Raw genomic sequence first — 20,045 nt, forward strand, 5'->3', positions numbered from 1 at the left:
TAGTGCACGCTAGTGCTGAGGGAGGTAAAATTCTAACTCCCAGTGGCGAATCAGTCTCAGCTGTATGTGTTCCGTAGTACCCGGGCCGAGGCGTCCACCCGTATTCAACCGTTATTAAGCGAGAATAAGGGTGTAAAGCAATTTACACTCTAAAATAGCGGGGAAATGAGTGTAAGAGTATAATTTTGAGGAAATTACACTTTTTTTACACTCTTTACACTCTTTACTCCACTCATTTTAAACTCTAAAAAATTACACTTTTTAGTCGAAGTTTTAGTAGAGAAAAGAGTGGAAGAGTGCAATTTTAAAGTAATTACACTCTTAGAAATACACTACAATTTTAAAGAAATTAGCCTCTTAGAAATACACTAAAATTTTAGAGAAATTTTACACTCTTAGAAATACACTACAATTTTAGAGAAAAATTACACTCTTAGAAATGCAATTCAGAGAGAACCCAACCGCTTTAAGCCAAAAATTCGGTTCTCTGGGCCACCGCATAATTTTGAAATGATAAAAATATCATGACCCGAGACAGTAAGTATAAAAATATACGCTCTGGGGCCAATTTTGAGGAACTTGGAAATTTTCACTTTCAGGAATCCATGATTCTTTGAAAAACTTTAAAATGCAAACAATTCACTACCGCGGCCAATTTTTACCAGATTTTAACATTCAGCTTTTTAGGTTCTGGTACTTTTTGCCGAGAAGGATTTTGACATCTGGCTCACCAGATATGAGCTTTGGATAGTTTAAACCAAGCTCGAAGTAACCAGGTGAGCGCAGTCATTGCTCGCGCAGCAATGAATCTTTCATCATGAAGTTTTGTCAATAGCTGCAGTCAAAGATAAAATTAGCGCAATTAGAGTTATTTTATGATTCTGACATCCCATTATTACTATGACCTATTTATGTCTAAGTGATTTTAAATTTCAAGCCTTGGTTGAGTATTATTTTTCACTTTACACAACTTTTTGGTCCTATAAATTTGGACTTTTTTTTGGAAATGAAGCAAGTGAAAAATTGATATTTCCAAATAAAAAACCTATTTGTCTTCTAGGAACGTTAGGCGGACCATTTTTTCTTTATAACGTATATACTATTGGTAGTGTAGGGTATTAACTGGTTTTCTTTAAACAACCCGTTGACCAGATAATAGTTTTTTTTTTATTTTCTAAAACATAAAAAGCGAAAAAGGGGATTTTTCATGTGACATATCTACTTTTTAAGACCGTTGGTCGGACCATGCTTTTTCCTTACAGCCTGCATAATGAAGGTAGTTTGGGATATCAACTCAATTGACTTTGAACTTTTCCATGACCTAATTTTTCTAATATTTAATAGGCGAGAAAGTGAATATTACCAGGTGATACAACTATTTTCTTCTACGAACGTTAGGCTGACCTTTCATTTTGCTTTAAAATCTCAATACAAATGATAGTTTGGTATATCAATTTGGATTGCTTTGATTAATTCTTTGACTCCTAAAGTATCTATATTTTCTAAAATAAAGTAAGCTAAAAAGTGGATATTTCTACGTGATACACCCATTTTTATTCAAGGAACGTTAGATGGGCCATTTTTCTTGCTTTACAATTCATTAAATACTGGTTCTCTGGGATATTAATTTCGATAACTATAAACAATATCTTGGTCGGTTAAAAATTTCTATTTTTTTAACTAAAAATAAGCGAAAAAATCATTATTTCAAACTGGTATACCTACTTTTTTCTACGAATGTCAGGCGGGCCTTTTTTATTTACATTTTAATTACTTGGTCTACTGCATTAATTAGTTTCAATTTCGGCAACCTTCTGTTCCGATAGAAATTGTATTTTTTTGGAAAAAGAAACGAGCGAAAAAAGTATTTTTCTCAATAGACGTACCTACTTGTTTCTAGCATCGTCAGCCATGCCAATTTTTTGTTTTACAATGTCAATACTACTGCTGGTCTGAGTTATCAATTTGATTTACATTGAACAACTCGTTGGTCCGGTGGAAGTCGATTTTTTAAAGAAAAACTACGCGAAAAAGTGGAAACTTCCACTTGGAAAACCAAACATTAATTTTTCACAGTTTACTTTGTTTCCTTTCATTCTTTGTTTGTTTGAGATAGTTTTTCTCGTGCAAGGCAAGCGGGCAGTAATATCTATATTAGGACAAGCCACTGTATAATTTCTGGTAATTTTTTTCAAAATCTTTTGGATTTATTTTTTCATATTTTGAAATCAAACTTAGTGAAATCTTCAGAGCACGATACGATGGAAAAAGTAGACGCCAATGCAATCACCCTAGTGAACCTCGCACAAGGATTCAGTCATATTTTATTTAATGTTGGTGACAATGACGTTAAAACGCAAAAATTTGGCCAATTTCGTCAAAAATGTTTCAATGAGGCCGTCTGGTCATCCAATGTGAAAATCGCTTGGAATATCAGGCGTGATGATTTATATCCTGTGTTGGTTGCAAAAAAATAATAATCTTTAGCAGAAACTTGGGTGTTCAATGCAAAAGTACGAAGCTTTAAAAACTCAAAGATTTTCATGTTTATGATTTTCTTTCTGATCGTCAAGGCGAAGAAAATCGGCAACTAGTGGCTTTAACAGTTTATGTTATTTGTACAAAACCGGTGAAATCTCGCCTCTCATCACCATTAAAAGTGTGAGTTCTACGTTAGTTTCATGTGAGTTCTACATGAGATCTTTATAAATGGTTTACGGAAAAAATGCAGAAATATTTTAATTTGTTAGTTTGTCACAGTTGTTTTGCAATCATTTGAAACCTTCCATCAAAGCACTAAATTATTTTTGCTGTTGTTCTCAATGTTACGTTTTCTTGCGGGTTTGATTCATTTCAGATGTTTGATTCTTTATCGGATGCAATTCGTCTAAACTGAAGGTTCAGACAGATCATTGCGAGGTATTAGAGGGCAGGTAAACATGGATCTGTCGGCTGTTAAAGCCGATTGAATAAGCGACAGCCGCTTCATCACTCAGTGTGAACGGTTTTTTACAACTCAGGTGTCACGCTTGCGATGTGATCAGCTCCGTTTTTCTCAGCTTGGGGATCCACAACTCCGGTGTTCACAGCTTTGTTGTGTTGTAGAACAGTCAGCTCTGGCAGTGTCAGTTCAGTTTAGAGCTCCAGTTTTACAATTTTATTGCGGACCATTTGAATTGCATTTTAGATGTGTTAAAGTCTTATCCGTAATAAACTCAAACTTCTCATTGGATTTAATCAACTTTAAGCTAAAAGACGCACTTTTCATTGACTATTAAAACTTATGCACTCCACTGAATCAAACCTATTTTTAATTCAGACAATGTTTTTATTCAAAAAACAGGCTGAATCTCATAATACGCTGACAAAAATCAATCTTAATTATAGGCAAATTTACTGTATTGGACGGCAAGTAAAGATGGATCTGTCGGTTGTTGAAGCCGATTGAAAAAGCGACAGCCGCTCCATCACTCCGTGTAAACGTTTTTTCATAACTCAGGTGTCATACAAGCGTTGTGATCAGCTCGGTTATTCTCAGCTCAAAGATTCACAGCTCGGATATTCAAAACTCTGTTGTGTTGCAGCACCGTCAGCTCTAGCAGTGTCAGATCAGTTTACAGCTCAACGTTTAACATTTTTATAGCGGTCCATTTGAAGCGCACTTTAGATTTGTTGAAAACTCATTTAGAAAAAACTCAAATTTTTCATTGGAATTTATCAACTTGAAGCAAAAAACCGCAACTTTCACTGAATATTAAAGCTTATGTACTCAATTGATTAAACCTATTTTTAGTTCAGACAAAATTTGTATAAAAAGAGGGGTTGATGTTCATAATGTGCTGACAAAAATCAGTTTGAAATATAGGCTAATTAACTGAACTAGACAACAAGTAAAAGTGGGTCTGTTGGCTGTTGAAGCCAATTGAATAAGCGAAAGTTGCTTCATCACTCCGTCCGAACGGTTTTTCTCGACTCAGGCGTCACGCAAGCGTTGTGACCTTCTAAGTTATTCTCTGCTCAGGGATCCACTGCTCGCGTATTCATAGCTCCGTTGTTTTGCAGCACAGTCAGCTCTAGCAGTGTCAGTTCAGTTTACAGCTCCATTTTTAACAATTTCGTAGCGGACCTTTCGAAACGCATTTTAGATCTGTCGAAAAATCACTTGAAAAAAAACTGAATTTTTCCATTGGATTTAATCAACTTCAAGTTAAAACAGCAAATTTCATTGAATGATTAAGCTTATGCATTCTACTGAAATGAACCTTTTTTTAAAATTCAGACAGGGTTTTTATCCAAAAAAAACGGGCTGAAGTTCAATATGTGTAGACAAAAATCACTCTGAATTACGGACAAACTCACTGTATTAGACGGCAGGTAAGGATGGAGCTGTCGGCTGTTGAAGCCGATTGAATAAGCGACAGCCGCTTCATCACTCCGTGTGAACGTTTTTTCACAACTCAGGTGTTACTTATGTGACGTGATCAGCTCAGTTATTCTCAGGTCGGGGATCCACAGCTCGGTTATTCACGGCTCTGTTGTGATGCATCACAGTCAGCTATAGCAGTGTCAGTTCAGTTTACAGCTCCATTATTAAAAATTTTATAGCAGACCATTCGAATTGCACTTTAGATTTTTCGAAATCACTTGAAAAAAAAACTAAATTTTTTCATTGGATTTAATCAACTTCAAGCTAAAAGAACAAATTTCATTGAATATTTAAGCTTATGTACTCCACTAATTAACCTTTTTTTAAAGTTCAGACAATGTTGTTATACACCAAAACAAGCTGAAATTCATAATGTGCTGACAAAAAAATAAGTCTGATATATAGGCTATTTCACTGTATTTGACGGCAGGTAAAGACAGATCTGTCGTCTCCTGAAGCCGATTGAGTTATGGACAGCCCTTCATCCGCTGAACAGTTTTTCACAACTCAGGTGTCAAGCATGCGGCGTGATCAGCTCGGTTATTCTCAGCTCGGTTATTCACGGCTCTGTTGTGATGCAGCACAGCCAGTTCCAGCAGTCTCAGTTCAGTTTAAAATTCCATTTTTAACAGTTTCATAGCGGACCATTTGAAACGCACTTTAGATCTGTTAAAAACTCATCTGGAAAAAACTCAAAACTTTTCATTGGATTTAATCATCTTTAAGTTTTCATTGAGCATATAGGCTTATACACTCTACTGAATTAAACCTATTTCTCGTTCAGACAATGTTCTTTATACAAACACCGGTTGAACTTCATATTGTTCAGACAAAAATCAGTCTGAATTATAGACTGTGCAGATGAAAATCAATGCATGACTCATCAACATCTCATTCTTTTCATACCAAACCCACTCCAATCCTCATTATGAGAAGACAAAAATCAGATATAGTTTCCAAATTTTATTATCAGCTGGCTAAAAAAGGCCCTGCCTAAATTTTTTAGTGATTCCTTGCTGAAATTTTCTCTGGGGTAACTCCAGTTGGAAATAAACCCCCCAAAAATTTATTCTACCCTGGCTGTTATAAAGAGTTCAGCACTTAGCATAAGTAGTCTTGTTTTGCAGGTCATAATTCAGTGACCCAGGGGTTTCTGTCGCAACAGAGATAACGAGTTCAAATGATAAGTTTGAAAAAAATATGATGTTTTGAGAGATGACAAATGACTGTTTGAATAACAGTATGCTGATAAACTTCTTGAAACTAAATGAACTCACTTTTGTCGTATTAACTATGAAGTGGCATAGACAATGCATTCACGCGGAATATCAATGTTTTCTGCACATAGCAGATTTTTCAAGAAAAGGTTACTAGAATGTTTTGAACCTGTTTTATTGCAACAATTTCAAGTAGTTTATGGGTTTACTTGAAGTACGACCGTAACGGTTCTATTGTAGTCTTGTTTATTGTGCATAGATAAATGAACTAAAAGCCAGATTTTACCACTCTCTCACATATATACACACAAACACAACCAACACTGCTGGAGCTAGTGCACGCTAGTGCTGAGGGTGGTAAGAATTTAACTCCCAGTGGAGAATTAGTCCCAGCTGTATGTATTCCGCAGTAGCATTTTTACTTTGGTAAGCAATTCTAAGGCTGATATTTTAAAATTCCAGGTGAGTCTGTTTCTAGAGAGAACCCAACCACTTGAAACCGAAAATTCGTTTCTCTGGGCCAACGCATGATTTTGAAGTGATAAAATTATCAGGATCCAAATTGGCAAGTTGAAAAACATACACATTAGCGTTGATTTTGAAAAAACTTTATGATTCAAGAATCCATGATTCTTTGAAAAACCTGAAATTACAAACAATTCACCATCCACAATATTTAACAGATTTTTTGCTTTGAACTTTATACAATATCTAGGTTTTGTTACTCTTCGCCCACATTGATTTTGACATCTGGCTCCACATGTATGGGCTTTGCATGAATTAAACCAAGCTTGAAAACGAGGAAGTGCGCGCAGCCATTGCTCGTGCAGCAGTCAGTTTTTGATCATGAAGATTTGTCAGTAGCTTCAATTTTAGAGAAAATTTCTGCATCTACAGTTATTTTAGTGGTTTTGATCACCGATTACTACAATGCCCCTGAAAAAGCAATTGTTGTCGATTTTCAAGCCTTGGGCGAGTATTTTTTTTTACTCTAAGCGAAGTTTTGGTCCGAGAGGGATTGACTTTTTTGGAAATAAATTTAATGAAAAATAGGTATTTCCTAACAACAAACCTATTTGTCTTCCAGGAATTTTAGGGGGACCATTTTTCGCTTTGTATGGTACATTCAATTGGTACTTAAAAGTATTGATCTAGTCTACTTTAAACAAGCCTTGATCCGATAAAATTTCATTATTTTCTAAATTATAAAAAGCGAAAAGGTGGATTTTTCCAGATAACATATCTTCATTTGTCCAAGATTGTTAGACGATCTTTGCTGTTTGCTTTACAGCCTACATAATACTGGTAGCTTGGGATATCAATTTAGTTTACTGTGAACTATTCTTTGACCCATGAAATAACTATTTTTCTAAGGAAATATTGAGCGAAAAAGTGGATATTACTAAATGATATACCTAGTTTTATTCTAGGCACTTTAGACGGCCCAATCTCTTCGTTTACAATTCACATACTATTAGTATTCTGTGATATCAGTTTAGTTCACTTAAAAAACTTTTTGGTCCAATGAAATTTCTAATTTCTAAAATCAAAAAAGGAGAAGAAGTCAAAATTTTAATCTGATATATCTTATTTTTTTTAGGAATGTCAAGCAGATCACTCTTTTTGTTTGACCATTTTTTAATTGGTTTACTATATCAATCAGATTCACTTCAGGCATTTTTCCGGTTCCATGGAATTTGATTTTTTTTAAAAAACTAAGCGAAAAAGTTGTTACTTCCAAGTTGATATATATATATATATATTTATATATATATATATATATATATATATATAATATATATATATATATACGCTCTTTTTTTCCCACAGTCCAGTTTGTTTCAATTCATACTTTGCTAGATTCATATGAGCTTTATAGTGCTTGTTGACACCAAATTTGGAAAAGGCGCATCAATGTCTATACCAGGACGAGCCACTGTATGCTTTCTTGCAACTTTTTTGACAATTATTTGATTTTTTTGGATTTTTTGCATATAAATTGACTGAATTTTTTAAAGCACAGTACGTCGAAGAAAGTGGACGCACGTGCTATCACTTTATTGATTTGGTAGACTTTGCACGAGAATTTACTCATATTCTTTATTGTTGGTCACAACGAGATTAAAACGCAGCAATTTGTTTATTCTCCGCATATTTTTTAGAGTTCAAAGAGGTCTTCTGGCCAAGCATGGTGAAGCTTGCTGGAGATATGTGCGTGGTGACTTAGATCTCGTTTTGCTTTAAATTTTTTGAGCAAAACTTAGGCCTTGAATACAAATATACAAACATATAAAACCCTCTGAGTTTCATGTTTATGGATCTCATTTTGATTTTGAAGGCGAGGGATATTGGCATCTAGCGGCTTTAACAATTGAGGTGGTTGAGTTGTTCGTGCGAAACTGCTGATCTCTCTAGCTTCATCCTCATTAAATCTGTCAGTTTTACATCAATTCTTTGTGAGTTCTATGTGAGATCTTTGTAAATGGTTTACAGCACTTTTTTAGAAGCATGTCAACTTGTTACTTTGTCACAGTTGTTTTGGAATCATTTGATACATTGTTTTCAAACACTGACTGTTTTCGTCGTCATTCTCAGCGGTAAATTTCTTGGCGGTTTTGGTTCAATTAAGATGTTTAACTTTTTATCTGATGCACTTCGTGAAACCTGATCCATCCGAGGTATTAGACGGTAGGTAATGATGGATCTGTGGTCTCTTGAAGCAGATTCAATGTGCCACAGCGATTTCAGCGCTCTGTGAGTGGACAATAACATTTTTCTCAACTCAGGTGTCACGTATGCGGTGTGATTAGATCGGGTATTGACAGCACTGGTATCCACAGCTCGGGTATTCGCGGCGCTGATATGATGCAGCAAAGTCAGCTCAGCTCTAGCATTGTCAGCTCAGTTTGCAGCTCCAGTTTTAAGCAATTGATAGCGTACGCCAAATTCTGATATCAGTCATGATAATTGGTTTTCAGTTAGTTTTAGCTAACAAAAACACATAAATAAGTTTTCGGGAATTCAAAATCTTGCAAGATTCTTGCAAGATTTTGAATCCTGGCTATTTTTTTTCATTGAATTAGGTTTTGTAACTTGTTCAATAAACAATAATGTGCTTCAAAGATCTTTCCTAAAACATTTCTACCCCGTTTTTTTGGCCTTGATTGATATCTTGCAAGATTCTAGCACGAATCTTGCAAGTTTTGAATCATCTTGCAAGATTCTTGTAAAATTTGAATCTGCTCATCACTAGGGGTAACATTTGAAACACACTTTAGATCTGTTAAAAACTCAATTTGCAAAAACTCCAACTTTTCATCGAATTTAATCCACTTTCAGCTATAAACCGCAATTTTTCTTGAATATTGAAGCTTATGTACTCTACTGAATTAAACCTATTTTTAGTTCAGACAAAGTTTTTTACAAAAAAAAAAACAGGCTGAAGTTCATAATCTGCAGACAAAAATCAGTCTGAACTTTAGGCTTCTTAGATGAAAGTCAATGCATGACTCATCGACATTTTATTCTATGCGCACTAAACCCATTCCATTCCTCATTATGAGAAGACAGAAATCAGATATAGTTTCCCAAATTTACCAGCAGGCTAAACAATGCCCCGCCTTGAAATCTACAAATTTTTCTGATTCCTTGCTGAAATTTTCTTTTAGGGTAACTCCTGGTGGAAATAAACCTCCATGAAAAACTAGCATACCCTGGGACTTTGTCGCAACTGAGATAACGAGTTCAAATTGTAAAAATTAAAGGTATATGATGTTTTGAGAGATGACAAATGGCTGTTTGAATAACAGTATGCTGATAAACTGTTTGAACCCAAATGAACCAACCTTTGTAGTTTTAACTACGCAGAACCAAAGACAATGCAAACAGTTGGAATATCAATTTATTCTGGACATTAGGGTTTTTGCAGGAAGAAGTAGTTAGCACATGTTTTGAAACTGTTTTATTGAGACAATTTCAAATAGTGTTTGTTTTGACGTGAAGTGTGATCGTAACGAGTCTATTGTATTTATAATTGTTTTGCAAGGATAACCGAACACCAAAAGCCAGATTATACAACTCCTTGGTCCAATGGAAGTTGACTTTTCTTGAAAAAAATCTACGCGAAAAAGCGGACACTTCCAAGTAGATAAACAAACATTCTTTTTTCACAGTTGAATTTGTATTATTTCACTCTTTATTTGCTTGAGATGATTTTTCTCGTGCGAAGCGACTCCAATTTGGGAAGCGGAGAGTAATATCTATATTAGGACGAGCCACTATATGTTTTCACGTAAATTTTTTCGAAAGTTATTTGATTTTTTTTCTTTTTTTTTTAATGGAAACTCTGAACTCTGAATGGAAACTTTGAATTCTTCAGTGTAGGATACGACGGAAAAAGTAGACACCAATGCAATCACCCTATTAATTTAGTGAACCTCGAACAAGGATTTAGTCATATTTTATTTAATGTTGGTGACAATGACGCTAAAATGCAAAAATTTGTCTAGTTTCTTCAAAAATATTTCAAAGAGGCCGTCTGTGTCATTCAAGGTGAAATTTGCTGGGAATATCAGGCGTGATGATTTATATCCTGTGTTGGTTGCAAAAAAATAATAATCTTTATTAGAAACTTAGCTGTTCAATACGAAAGTACAAAGCTTTTAGAACTCAATGATTTTCTTGTTTAAGATTATCATTCTGATCGTCAAGGCGAAGAAAATTGGCAACTAGCGAGTTTAATTGTTGTCGTGTTTGAGTTATTTGTACGAAACCAATGAAATCTTTTCTCTCATAGCCATTAAATCTATGAGTTCTACGTTAGTTCTAAGTGATTTCTGTACAAGATCTCTGTAAACGGTTTACAGAAAAATTGTAGAAATATTTTAATTTGTTAGCTTGTCACAGTTGTTTTGAAATCTTTTGAAACTTTATTTGTTTGCTTCTTTATCGGATGCAATTCGTCTAAATTGAACGTTCAGACAGATCACTGCGAAGTATTAGAAGGCAGGTAAAGATGGTGCTGTCGGCTGTTGAAGCCGATTGAATAAGCAACAGCCGCTTCATCGCTCCGTGTGAACTGTTTTTCACAACTCAGGTGTTACATATGCGACGTGATCAGCTCGGTTATTCTCAGCTCGGTGATCAAGAGCTCGGTTATTCACGGCTCTGTTGTGATGCAGCACAGTCAGCTGTAGCAGTATCAATTCATTTTAAAGCTCCACGTTTAACAATTTTATAGCGGACCATTTGAAACGCACCTTAGGTCTGCTAAAAACTCATCTGGAAAAAGCCCAAACTTTTCATTGTATTTAATCACCTTTAAGCCAAAAACCGCAATTTTTGTTGAAAATTTAAGTTTATGTACTCTACCTAATTAAACCTCTTTTTCGTTCAGACAATGTTTTTGTACAAAAAAACTGACTGAAGTTCAAAATAAGCAGCCAAAAATCGCTTCGAATTATAAGCTAACTCACGGTATTAGAAGGCAGGTAAAGAAGGAGCTGTCGGCTGTTCAAGCCAATTGAATAAACGACAGCCACTTCAACGATCCGTGTGAACGGTTTTTCGCAACTCAAGTGTTATTTCTGCGGCGTGATCAGCTGGTTTATTCTCAGCTCGGGGATCCACAGCTCGGTTATTCACGGCTCTGTTGTGATGCAGCACAGTCAGCTCTATCAGTGTCAGTTCAGTTTGCAGTTCCATTTTAAACAATTTTATACCAGACCATTTGAAACGCAGTTTAGGTCTGTAAAAACTCATTTTCATTGGGTTTAATGACATTTAAGCTAATAACAGCAATTTTCATTGAATGTTTAAGCTTAAATACCCTACTTATTTAAACCTATTTTTCGTTCAGACAATGTTTTTGTACAAAAAATTGGCTGAAGTTCATAATGTGCAGACACAGATCAGTCTGAGTTATAAGCTAACTCACGGTAGTAGAAGGTGGGCAACGATGGAGCTGTCGGCTGTTGAAGCCAATTGAGGAAGCGGCAGCCGCTTCAACACTCCATGTGATTGGTTTTTCACAACTCAGGTATCACGCATGCGGCGTGATCAGCTCGTTTATGCTCAGCTCGGGGATCCAAAGCTTGGTGATCCAAGGCTCTGTTGAGATGCAGCTAAGTCCGCTCTAGCAGTGTCAGTTCAGTTTACAGCTCCCTCTTAACAATTTTATTGCTTATTGCGGGACATTTGAAACGCACTTCAGCTCTGTTAGAAACTCATCTGGAAAAAACTCAAACTTTTCACTGGATTTAATCACATTTAAGCTATAAACCGCAATTTTCATTGGATATTTAAGCTTATTTGCTCTAATTGATTAAACCTATTTTTCGTTCACACAATGTTTTTGTACAAAAAACTGGCTGAAGTTCATAATGTGCAGACAAAGATCAGTCTGAGTTATAAGCTAACTCACGGTAGTAGAAGGTGGGCAGAGATGGAGCTGTCGGCTGTTGAAGCCAATTGAGGAAGCGGCAGCCGCTTCAACACTCCATGTGATTGGTTTTTCACAACTCAGGTATCACGCATGCGGCGTGATCAGCTCGTTTATGCTCAGCTCGGGGATCCACAGCTTGGTTATCCAAAGCTCTGATGTGATGCAGCTAAGTCCGCTCTAGCAGTGTCAGTTCAGTTTACAGCTCCCTCTTAACAATTTCATAGCGGGCCATTTGAAACGCACTTTAGGTCTGTTAAAACTCGTCTGGAAAAAAACTCAAAATTTTCATTGGATTTAATCACCTTTTAGCCAAAAACTGCAATTTTCATTGAATTTTTAAGCTTATGTACTGTACTTAATAAAACCTATTTTTCGTTCAGACAATGTTTTTGTACAAAAAACGGGCTGAATTTCATATTGTGCAGACAAAAATCAGTCTGATTTATAATCTATGTCACGGTATCATAAGGCCGGTAAAGATGGCGCTGTCGGCTGCTGAGGCCGATTGAATACGCGACAGCCGCTTTATCTTTCCGTGCGAACGGTTTTTCACAACTCAGGTGTCACGCATGCGGCGGGATCAGCTCGGTTAATTTCAGCTCGGGGATCCACAGCTCGGTTATTCACGGCTCTGTTGTGATGCAGCACAATCAGCTGTAGCAGTGTCAGTTCAGTTTACAGCTCCCTCTTAACAATTTCATAGCGGGCCATTTGAAACGATCTTTGAGTCTGTTAAAGATTCATCTGGAAAAAACTCAAACTTTTCATTATTTTTAATCACAATTAAGCCAAAAATCGCAATTTTCATTGAATATTTAAGCTCAGGTACCCTACTTAATTAAACGTATTTTTCGTTCAAAAACGTTTTTGTACAAAAAACGGGCTGAAGTTCATAATGTTCAAACGAAAATCAATCTGAATTATAAGCTAATACACGGTTTTAGAAAGCAGGTAAAGCTGGAGTTGTCGGCTGTTGAAGCCGATTGAATAAGCAACAGCCGCTTCATGACTCCGTGTGAACTGTTTTTCACAACTCAGGAGTCGCGCAAGCGGCGTGATCAGCTCGGTTATTCTCAGCTCGGGGATCCTGAGCTCGGTTATTCACGGCTCTGTTGTGATGCAGCAGAGTCAGCTGTAGCAGTATCAATTCAGTTTACAGCTTCACGTTTATCAATTTTTAGCAAACCATTTGAAACGCACTTTAGTTCTGTTAAAAGCTCATCTGGAAAAAACTCAATCTTTTCATTGGATTTAATCACCTTTAAGCCAAAAACCGCAATTTTATTGAATATTTAAGTTCTTATACTCTACTTAATGAAGCCCATTTTTCCTTCAGACAATGTTTTTGTAGAAAAATTGGGCTGAAATTCATAATATGCAGATAAAAGCCAGAGTGAATTATAAGCTAATTCATGGTATTAGAAGGCAGGTAAAGCTGGAATTGTCAGCCGTTGAAGCGAATTGAATAAACGACAGCCGCTTCATCACTCCGTGTGAACGGTTTTTCACAAATCAGGTGTCATGCATGCGCCATGATCAGCTCGGCTATTCTCAGCTCCGGGATCAACAGCTTGGTTATTCACGACTCTGTTGTGATGTAGCGCAGTTGGCTCTAGCAGTGTCAGTTCAGTTTACAGCTCCCTCTTAACAATTTTATAGCGGGTCTTTTGAAACGCACTTTAGGTCTGTTAAAAACTCATCTAAAAAAATCAAATTTTTCATTGGATTTTATCACCTTTAAGCCAAAAACAGCATTTTTCATTGAACAATTAAGTTTTTGTACTCTACTTAATTAGCTCCTTTTTTCGTTCAGACAATGTTTTAGTAGAAATAACGGGCTGAAGTTCACAATGTGCAGACAAAAATCAGTCTGAACTATAAGCTAACTCACGGAATTAGAAGGCAGGTAAAGATGGACCTGTCGGCTGTTGAAGCCGATTGAAGAAGCGACAGCCGCTTCAACACTCCATGTGAACGGTTTTTCACAACTCAGGTGTTACGTATGCGGCGTGATCAGCTCGGTTATTCTCAGCTCGGGGATCCATAGCTCGGTTATTCACGGCTCTGTTGTGATGCAGCACAGTCAGCTGTAGCAGTATCAATTCAGTTTACAGCTCCACGTTTAACAATTTTATAGCGGAGCATTTGAAACGCACTTTAGGTCTGTTAAAAACTCATCTGGAAGAAACTCAAACTTTTCAAGGGATTTAATCACCTTTAAGCTAAAAACCGCAATTTTCATTGAGTATTTAAGCTTACACACTCTACTGAATTAAACCTATTTTTTGTTGAGACAATGTTTTTTATACAAAAAACGGGTTGAATTTCATAATGTGCAGACAAAAATCAGTCTTAATTATAGGCTGTTCAGATGAAACTCAATGCATGACTCATCAAAATTTCATTCTGAGTTCTTACCAGATTTCTTCAATTAAAGAAAAATCATAATGAGATTTTACTGATTCCATGCTAAATTTTATTCGGGGTAACTCCGGTTATCTAAATTCCGGTTTCGGAATACAGACCTAATTAACTTTTAATTAAGTAAAAAGTCCAAGAAAAATCATGGAAATAAACGTTGATTTCCATGGTTTTGCTTGGCCTTTTAACCTACTTGGGTACCCCCATGAACAAACTGACCCCCCGACTGTTAGAGACAGTTCAGCATTTAGCGTATGTGGTCTTGCCTCCTCAGCCCATGCTTTATTGAACCGAGGGACTTCGTCACAACAGAGATAACGAGTTTAATCCCGCGGGGTTTTTTCGCTATCAGAATCATGCTGTGGGCTGTTTTTGGTTTGGGCGCTTTTATCCTAGACCCCTTATTTCAGGTCTGCTACGAGGCTTTGGCTGCGGTCACCTGGTAGCTGGAAGACACCTCGACCTTAAGGGCACTCCCTTCGCAATCCCGTCTTGGCTTCTGGATACGTACACAAATGGACCAAGTGTGCTGGTCACACGCACAAAACAGAGGTTCTCTTCTAAAGGGTTTGATTATGGCGGCTGTGGCGAAGGCATAATGTACGTTATTGAGAATGGACAGCAAATAAACTTAGACTCTCAATATCCGATTGAACTTTACAGGCCATGAGCTAACTTTCTTTCACGTTTATAGAACTTAAAATGTGCAAAATATGCAGGTTTAAACACCCGCAGTTGAACAAGGCTGATTGCTTCTCAACAATTCAGTTTTATCTTTTAGTATTTAAAGCCGAGTCTTGACATCCGGTAGCTGGTCACAAATTCAATTGCTTTTGGACGAACCTTATGTATAGGTTGCTCGACTCGGATCTTTTGTGTTTCACCAAGTCCCCCCTCCCCCATCCTAGTGGGCTCTTATCTTTTATTTCCCCCAGGTCCACACGCTATATTTTTCATCGAGCTATATAACTACACATAATTATTAACTTGGGGCTTAAAATTCCTCGTGGTGACAGAATAGATCCCGTGACTCTAAACCTCTAGACCATTAATTCACTGAGAAAATGTGGAATTCATCGAGAAAATTGCGTAGCGTTTTGATATGAAAACAGAATTTCGACGTGACCGCAGCAGAGCCCTCTAACCTTGCTTCAAACGTCAGCATGCAAGATTGTAATCTGGTGGCAGTGTATAAGGGGAGATATGACATTGAGAATCTCACTACATTGCCAAACCTACATTTTGAGCAAGCTAATTTGCTTGCAAACGTCCGCATTGTCCGCTCCCCCATGTTTTAAGATTGGGCTTTATAGGCTTCCGCGGACAACAGTGACAGTGAGGTAAACCATTTCAAATTTACTCAAAACTGGGAAAATTTGTCACTGATATCCCCTTCGGTTATTCCTTATCTATTTGCGTTGAAATTTAACCATCTTTAATCAACACCTGTTGCGATAACAGCAGCTAAATAAACTGCCAGTGTAATAAATTTTATTGCCCGATCGACACTGGAAAAAAACTTCAGCATTAGACAACGAGTTTCTCACACTCTTATCTCGCCACTGTTACTAAGTAACAGTGGCGAGAAAAGAGTGTGAGAATCTCGTAGTCTAATGATGGAAACAGTTTGACAAACTTGTATCCTAAAAAAACGTGTGTGGTGTATGTGGTGCTTGTTGTGTGTGTGGCGTGGGTGGCGTATGTGCGGTGTGTGTGTGGTGTGTGTGTGGTGTTTGTGTGGTGTGTGTGTAGTGTGTGTGAGTGTGGTGTGTGTGGTGTGCTGGTGAGTGTGTGGTGTGTTATCTGTGGTGTGTAAGTGTGTGTGTGTGTTTGGTGTTTGGGTGTGTGTGTGCGTGCTTGTGTGTCTGTGCGTGCGTGCGCGTGTGTGTGAGTTTTGTGTGTGTGTGTGTGTGTGTGTGTGTGTGTGTGTGTGTGTGTGTGTGTGTAAGTGTATGTGTGTGCGTGTGTATGTCTGTTTGTGTGTGCGTGCGTGAACGTGCGCGTGTGTCTCTGTGTTTGTAAGTGTGTGTGTGTGTGTTTGTGTGTGTGTAAGTGTGTGCGTGTGCGTGCGTGTGTGTGTGTGTGCGTGTGCGTGTGTGCATGGGTACGTGTGTGCGTGCGTGAGCGTGCGTGTGTGTCTCTCTGTGTGTGTTTGTTTATGTGTGCGTGTGTGTGTGTGTAAGTGTGTGTGTGCGTGTGTATGTCTGTTTGTGTGTGCGTGCGTGAACGTGCGCGTGTGTCTCTGTGTTTGTAAGTGTGTGTGTGTGTGTGTGTTTGTGTGTGTGTAAGTGTGTGCGTGTGCGTGCGTGTGTGTGTGTGTTTGCGTGTGCGTGTGTGCATGGGTACGTGTGTGCGTGCGTGAGCGTGCGTGTGTGTCTCTCTGTGTGTGTTTGTTTATGTGTGCGTGTGTGTGTGTGTGTAAGTGTGTGTGTGCGTGTGTATGTCTGTTTGTGTGTGCGTGCGTGAACGTGCGCGTGTGTCTCTGTGTTTGTAAGTGTGTGTGTGTGTGTGTTTGTGTGTGTGTAAGTGTGTGCGTGTGCGTGCGTGTGTGTGTGTGTGTGTACGTGTGCGTGTGTACTTGGGTGCATGTGTGCATGGGTACGTGTGTGCGTGCGTCAGCGTGCGTGTGTGTCTCAGTGTGTGTGTTTGTTTATTTGTGCGTGTGTGTGTGTTTGTGTGTGTGTGTGTGCGTTTGTGTGTGTGCGCGCGTGTGTGTGCGTCTGTGTGTGTATGTGTGTGTGGGAGAGCGGAGGGGGTGGGGTGCATGAGGGCAAAACGAATAACAGATCCAAAGAAATATCACATACCCCTGAAAGTGTAATTAACCACAAAAATAAAAATGAGAAATCAATAAAACTTTGTTCGATTTTGAAATAATCGCAGCAGGTGTTGATTAAAAAAATTATCACACGGTTGTTATCGGCCTCAAAGTTATCATAAAACCTCGGCTTCGCCTCGAAGTTTGTTATCTTCTCGGTGGCGATAACGACCGTGTGATCATATTCATTAAACAACACCTGTTGCGATAATAACAGTTCTGTTAAAAGCTCATCTGGAAAAAACTCAATCTTTTCATTGGATTTAATCACCTTTAAGCCAAAAACCGCAATTTTATTGAATATTTAAGTTCTTATACTCTACTTAATGAAGCCCATTTTTCCTTCAGACAATGTTTTTGTAGAAAAATTGGGCTGAAATTCATAATATGCAGATAAAAGCCAGAGTGAATTATAAGCTAATTCATGGTATTAGAAGGCAGGTAAAGCTGGAATTGTCAGCCGTTGAAGCGAATTGAATAAACGACAGCCGCTTCATCACTCCGTGTGAACGGTTTTTCACAAATCAGGTGTCATGCATGCGCCATGATCAGCTCGGCTATTCTCAGCTCCGGGATCAACAGCTTGGTTATTCACGACTCTGTTGTGATGTAGCGCAGTTGGCTCTAGCAGTGTCAGTTCAGTTTACAGCTCCCTCTTAACAATTTTATAGCGGGTCTTTTGAAACGCACTTTAGTTCTGTTAAAAACTCATCTAAAAAAATCAAATTTTTCATTGGATTTTATCACCTTTAAGCCAAAAACAGCATTTTTCATTGAACAATTAAGTTTTTGTACTCTACTTAATTAGCTCCTTTTTTCGTTCAGACAATGTTTTAGTAGAAATAACGGGCTGAAGTTCACAATGTGCAGACAAAAATCAGTCTGAACTATAAGCTAACTCACGGAATTAGAAGGCAGGTAAAGATGGACCTGTCGGCTGTTGAAGCCGATTGAAGAAGCGACAGCCGCTTCAACACTCCATGTGAACGGTTTTTCACAACTCAGGTGTTACGTATGCGGCGTGATCAGCTCGGTTATTCTCAGCTCGGGGATCCATAGCTCGGTTATTCACGGCTCTGTTGTGATGCAGCACAGTCAGCTGTAGCAGTATCAATTCAGTTTACAGCTCCACGTTTAACAATTTTATAGCGGACCATTTGAAACGCACTTTAGGTCTGTTAAAAACTCATCTGGAAGAAACTCAAACTTTTCAATGGATTTAATCACCTTTAAGCTAAAAACCGCAATTTTCATTGAGTATTTAAGCTTACACACTCTACTGAATTAAACCTATTTTTTGTTGAGACAATGTTTTTTATACAAAAAACGGGTTGAATTTCATAATGTGCAGACAAAAATCAGTCTTAATTATAGGCTGTTCAGATGAAACTCAATGCATGACTCATCAAAATTTCATTCTGAGTTCTTACCAGATTTCTTCAATTAAAGAAAAATCATAATGAGATTTTACTGATTCCATGCTAAATTTTATTCGGGGTAACTCCGGTTATCTAAATTCCGGTTTCGGAATACAGACCTAATTAACTTTTAATTAAGTAAAAAGTCCAAGAAAAATCATGGAAATAAACGTTGATTTCCATGGTTTTGCTTGGCCTTTTAACCTACTTGGGTACCCCCATGAACAAACTGACCCCCCGACTGTTAGAGACAGTTCAGCATTTAGCGTATGTGGTCTTGCCTCCTCAGCCCATGCTTTATTGAACCGAGGGACTTCGTCACAACAGAGATAACGAGTTTAATCCCGCGGGGTTTTTTCGCTATCAGAATCATGCTGTGGGCTATTTTTGGTTTGGGCGCTTTTATCCTAGACCCCTTATTTCAGGTCTGCTACGAGGCTTTGGCTGCGGTCACCTGGTAGCTGGAAGACACCTCGACCTTAAGGGCACTCCCTTCGCAATCCCGTCTTGGCTTCTGGATACGTACACAAATGGACCAAGTGTGCTGGTCACACGCACAAAACAGAGGTTCTCTTCTAAAGGGTTTGATTATGGCGGCTGTGGCGAAGGCATAATGTACGTTATTGAGAATGGACAGCAAATAAACTTAGACTCTCAATATCCGATTGAACTTTACAGGCCATGAGCTAACTTTCTTTCACGTTTATAGAACTTAAAATGTGCAAAATATGCAGGTTTAAACACCCGCAGTTGAACAAGGCTGATTGCTTCTCAACAATTCAGTTTTATCTTTTAGTATTTAAAGCCGAGTCTTGACATCCGGTAGCTGGTCACAAATTCAATTGCTTTTGGACGAACCTTATGTATAGGTTGCTCGACTCGGATCTTTTGTGTTTCACCAAGTCCCCCCTCCCCCATCCTAGTGGGCTCTTATCTTTTATTTCCCCCAGGTCCACACGCTATATTTTTCATCGAGCTATATAACTACACATAATTATTAACTTGGGGCTTAAAATTCCTCGTGGTGACAGAATAGATCCCGTGACTCTAAACCTCTAGACCATTAATTCACTGAGAAAATGTGGAATTCATCGAGAAAATTGCGTAGCGTTTTGATATGAAAACAGAATTTCGACGTGACCGCAGCAGAGCCCTCTAACCTTGCTTCAAACGTCAGCATGCAAGATTGTAATCTGGTGGCAGTGTATAAGGGGAGATATGACATTGAGAATCTCACTACATTGCCAAACCTACATTTTGAGCAAGCTAATTTGCTTGCAAACGTCCGCATTGTCCGCTCCCC

General features: G+C 38.0%; 1 protein-coding gene across 1 annotated transcript in view; it reads left to right on the forward strand.

Annotated features, from left to right (window-relative positions):
• Positions 1 to 15,286, forward strand: part of LOC142345317 (uncharacterized) — a 42,169-nt gene extending 26,883 nt beyond the window's left edge. The window contains exon 4 of the mRNA XM_075397312.1: positions 14,917 to 15,286. Within this exon, the coding sequence (XP_075253427.1) occupies positions 14,917 to 15,176 (260 nt within the window). The 3' untranslated portion in view covers positions 15,177 to 15,286. The remainder of the gene's footprint in view (positions 1 to 14,916) is intronic.
• The last annotated feature ends 4,759 nt before the right edge of the window (positions 15,287 to 20,045 follow it).

The sequence above is a fragment of the Convolutriloba macropyga genome, chromosome 9, assembly GCF_964194025.1.
Source record: "Convolutriloba macropyga chromosome 9, txConMacr16.3, whole genome shotgun sequence".
Classification (NCBI taxonomy): domain Eukaryota; kingdom Metazoa; phylum Xenacoelomorpha; order Acoela; family Convolutidae; genus Convolutriloba; species Convolutriloba macropyga.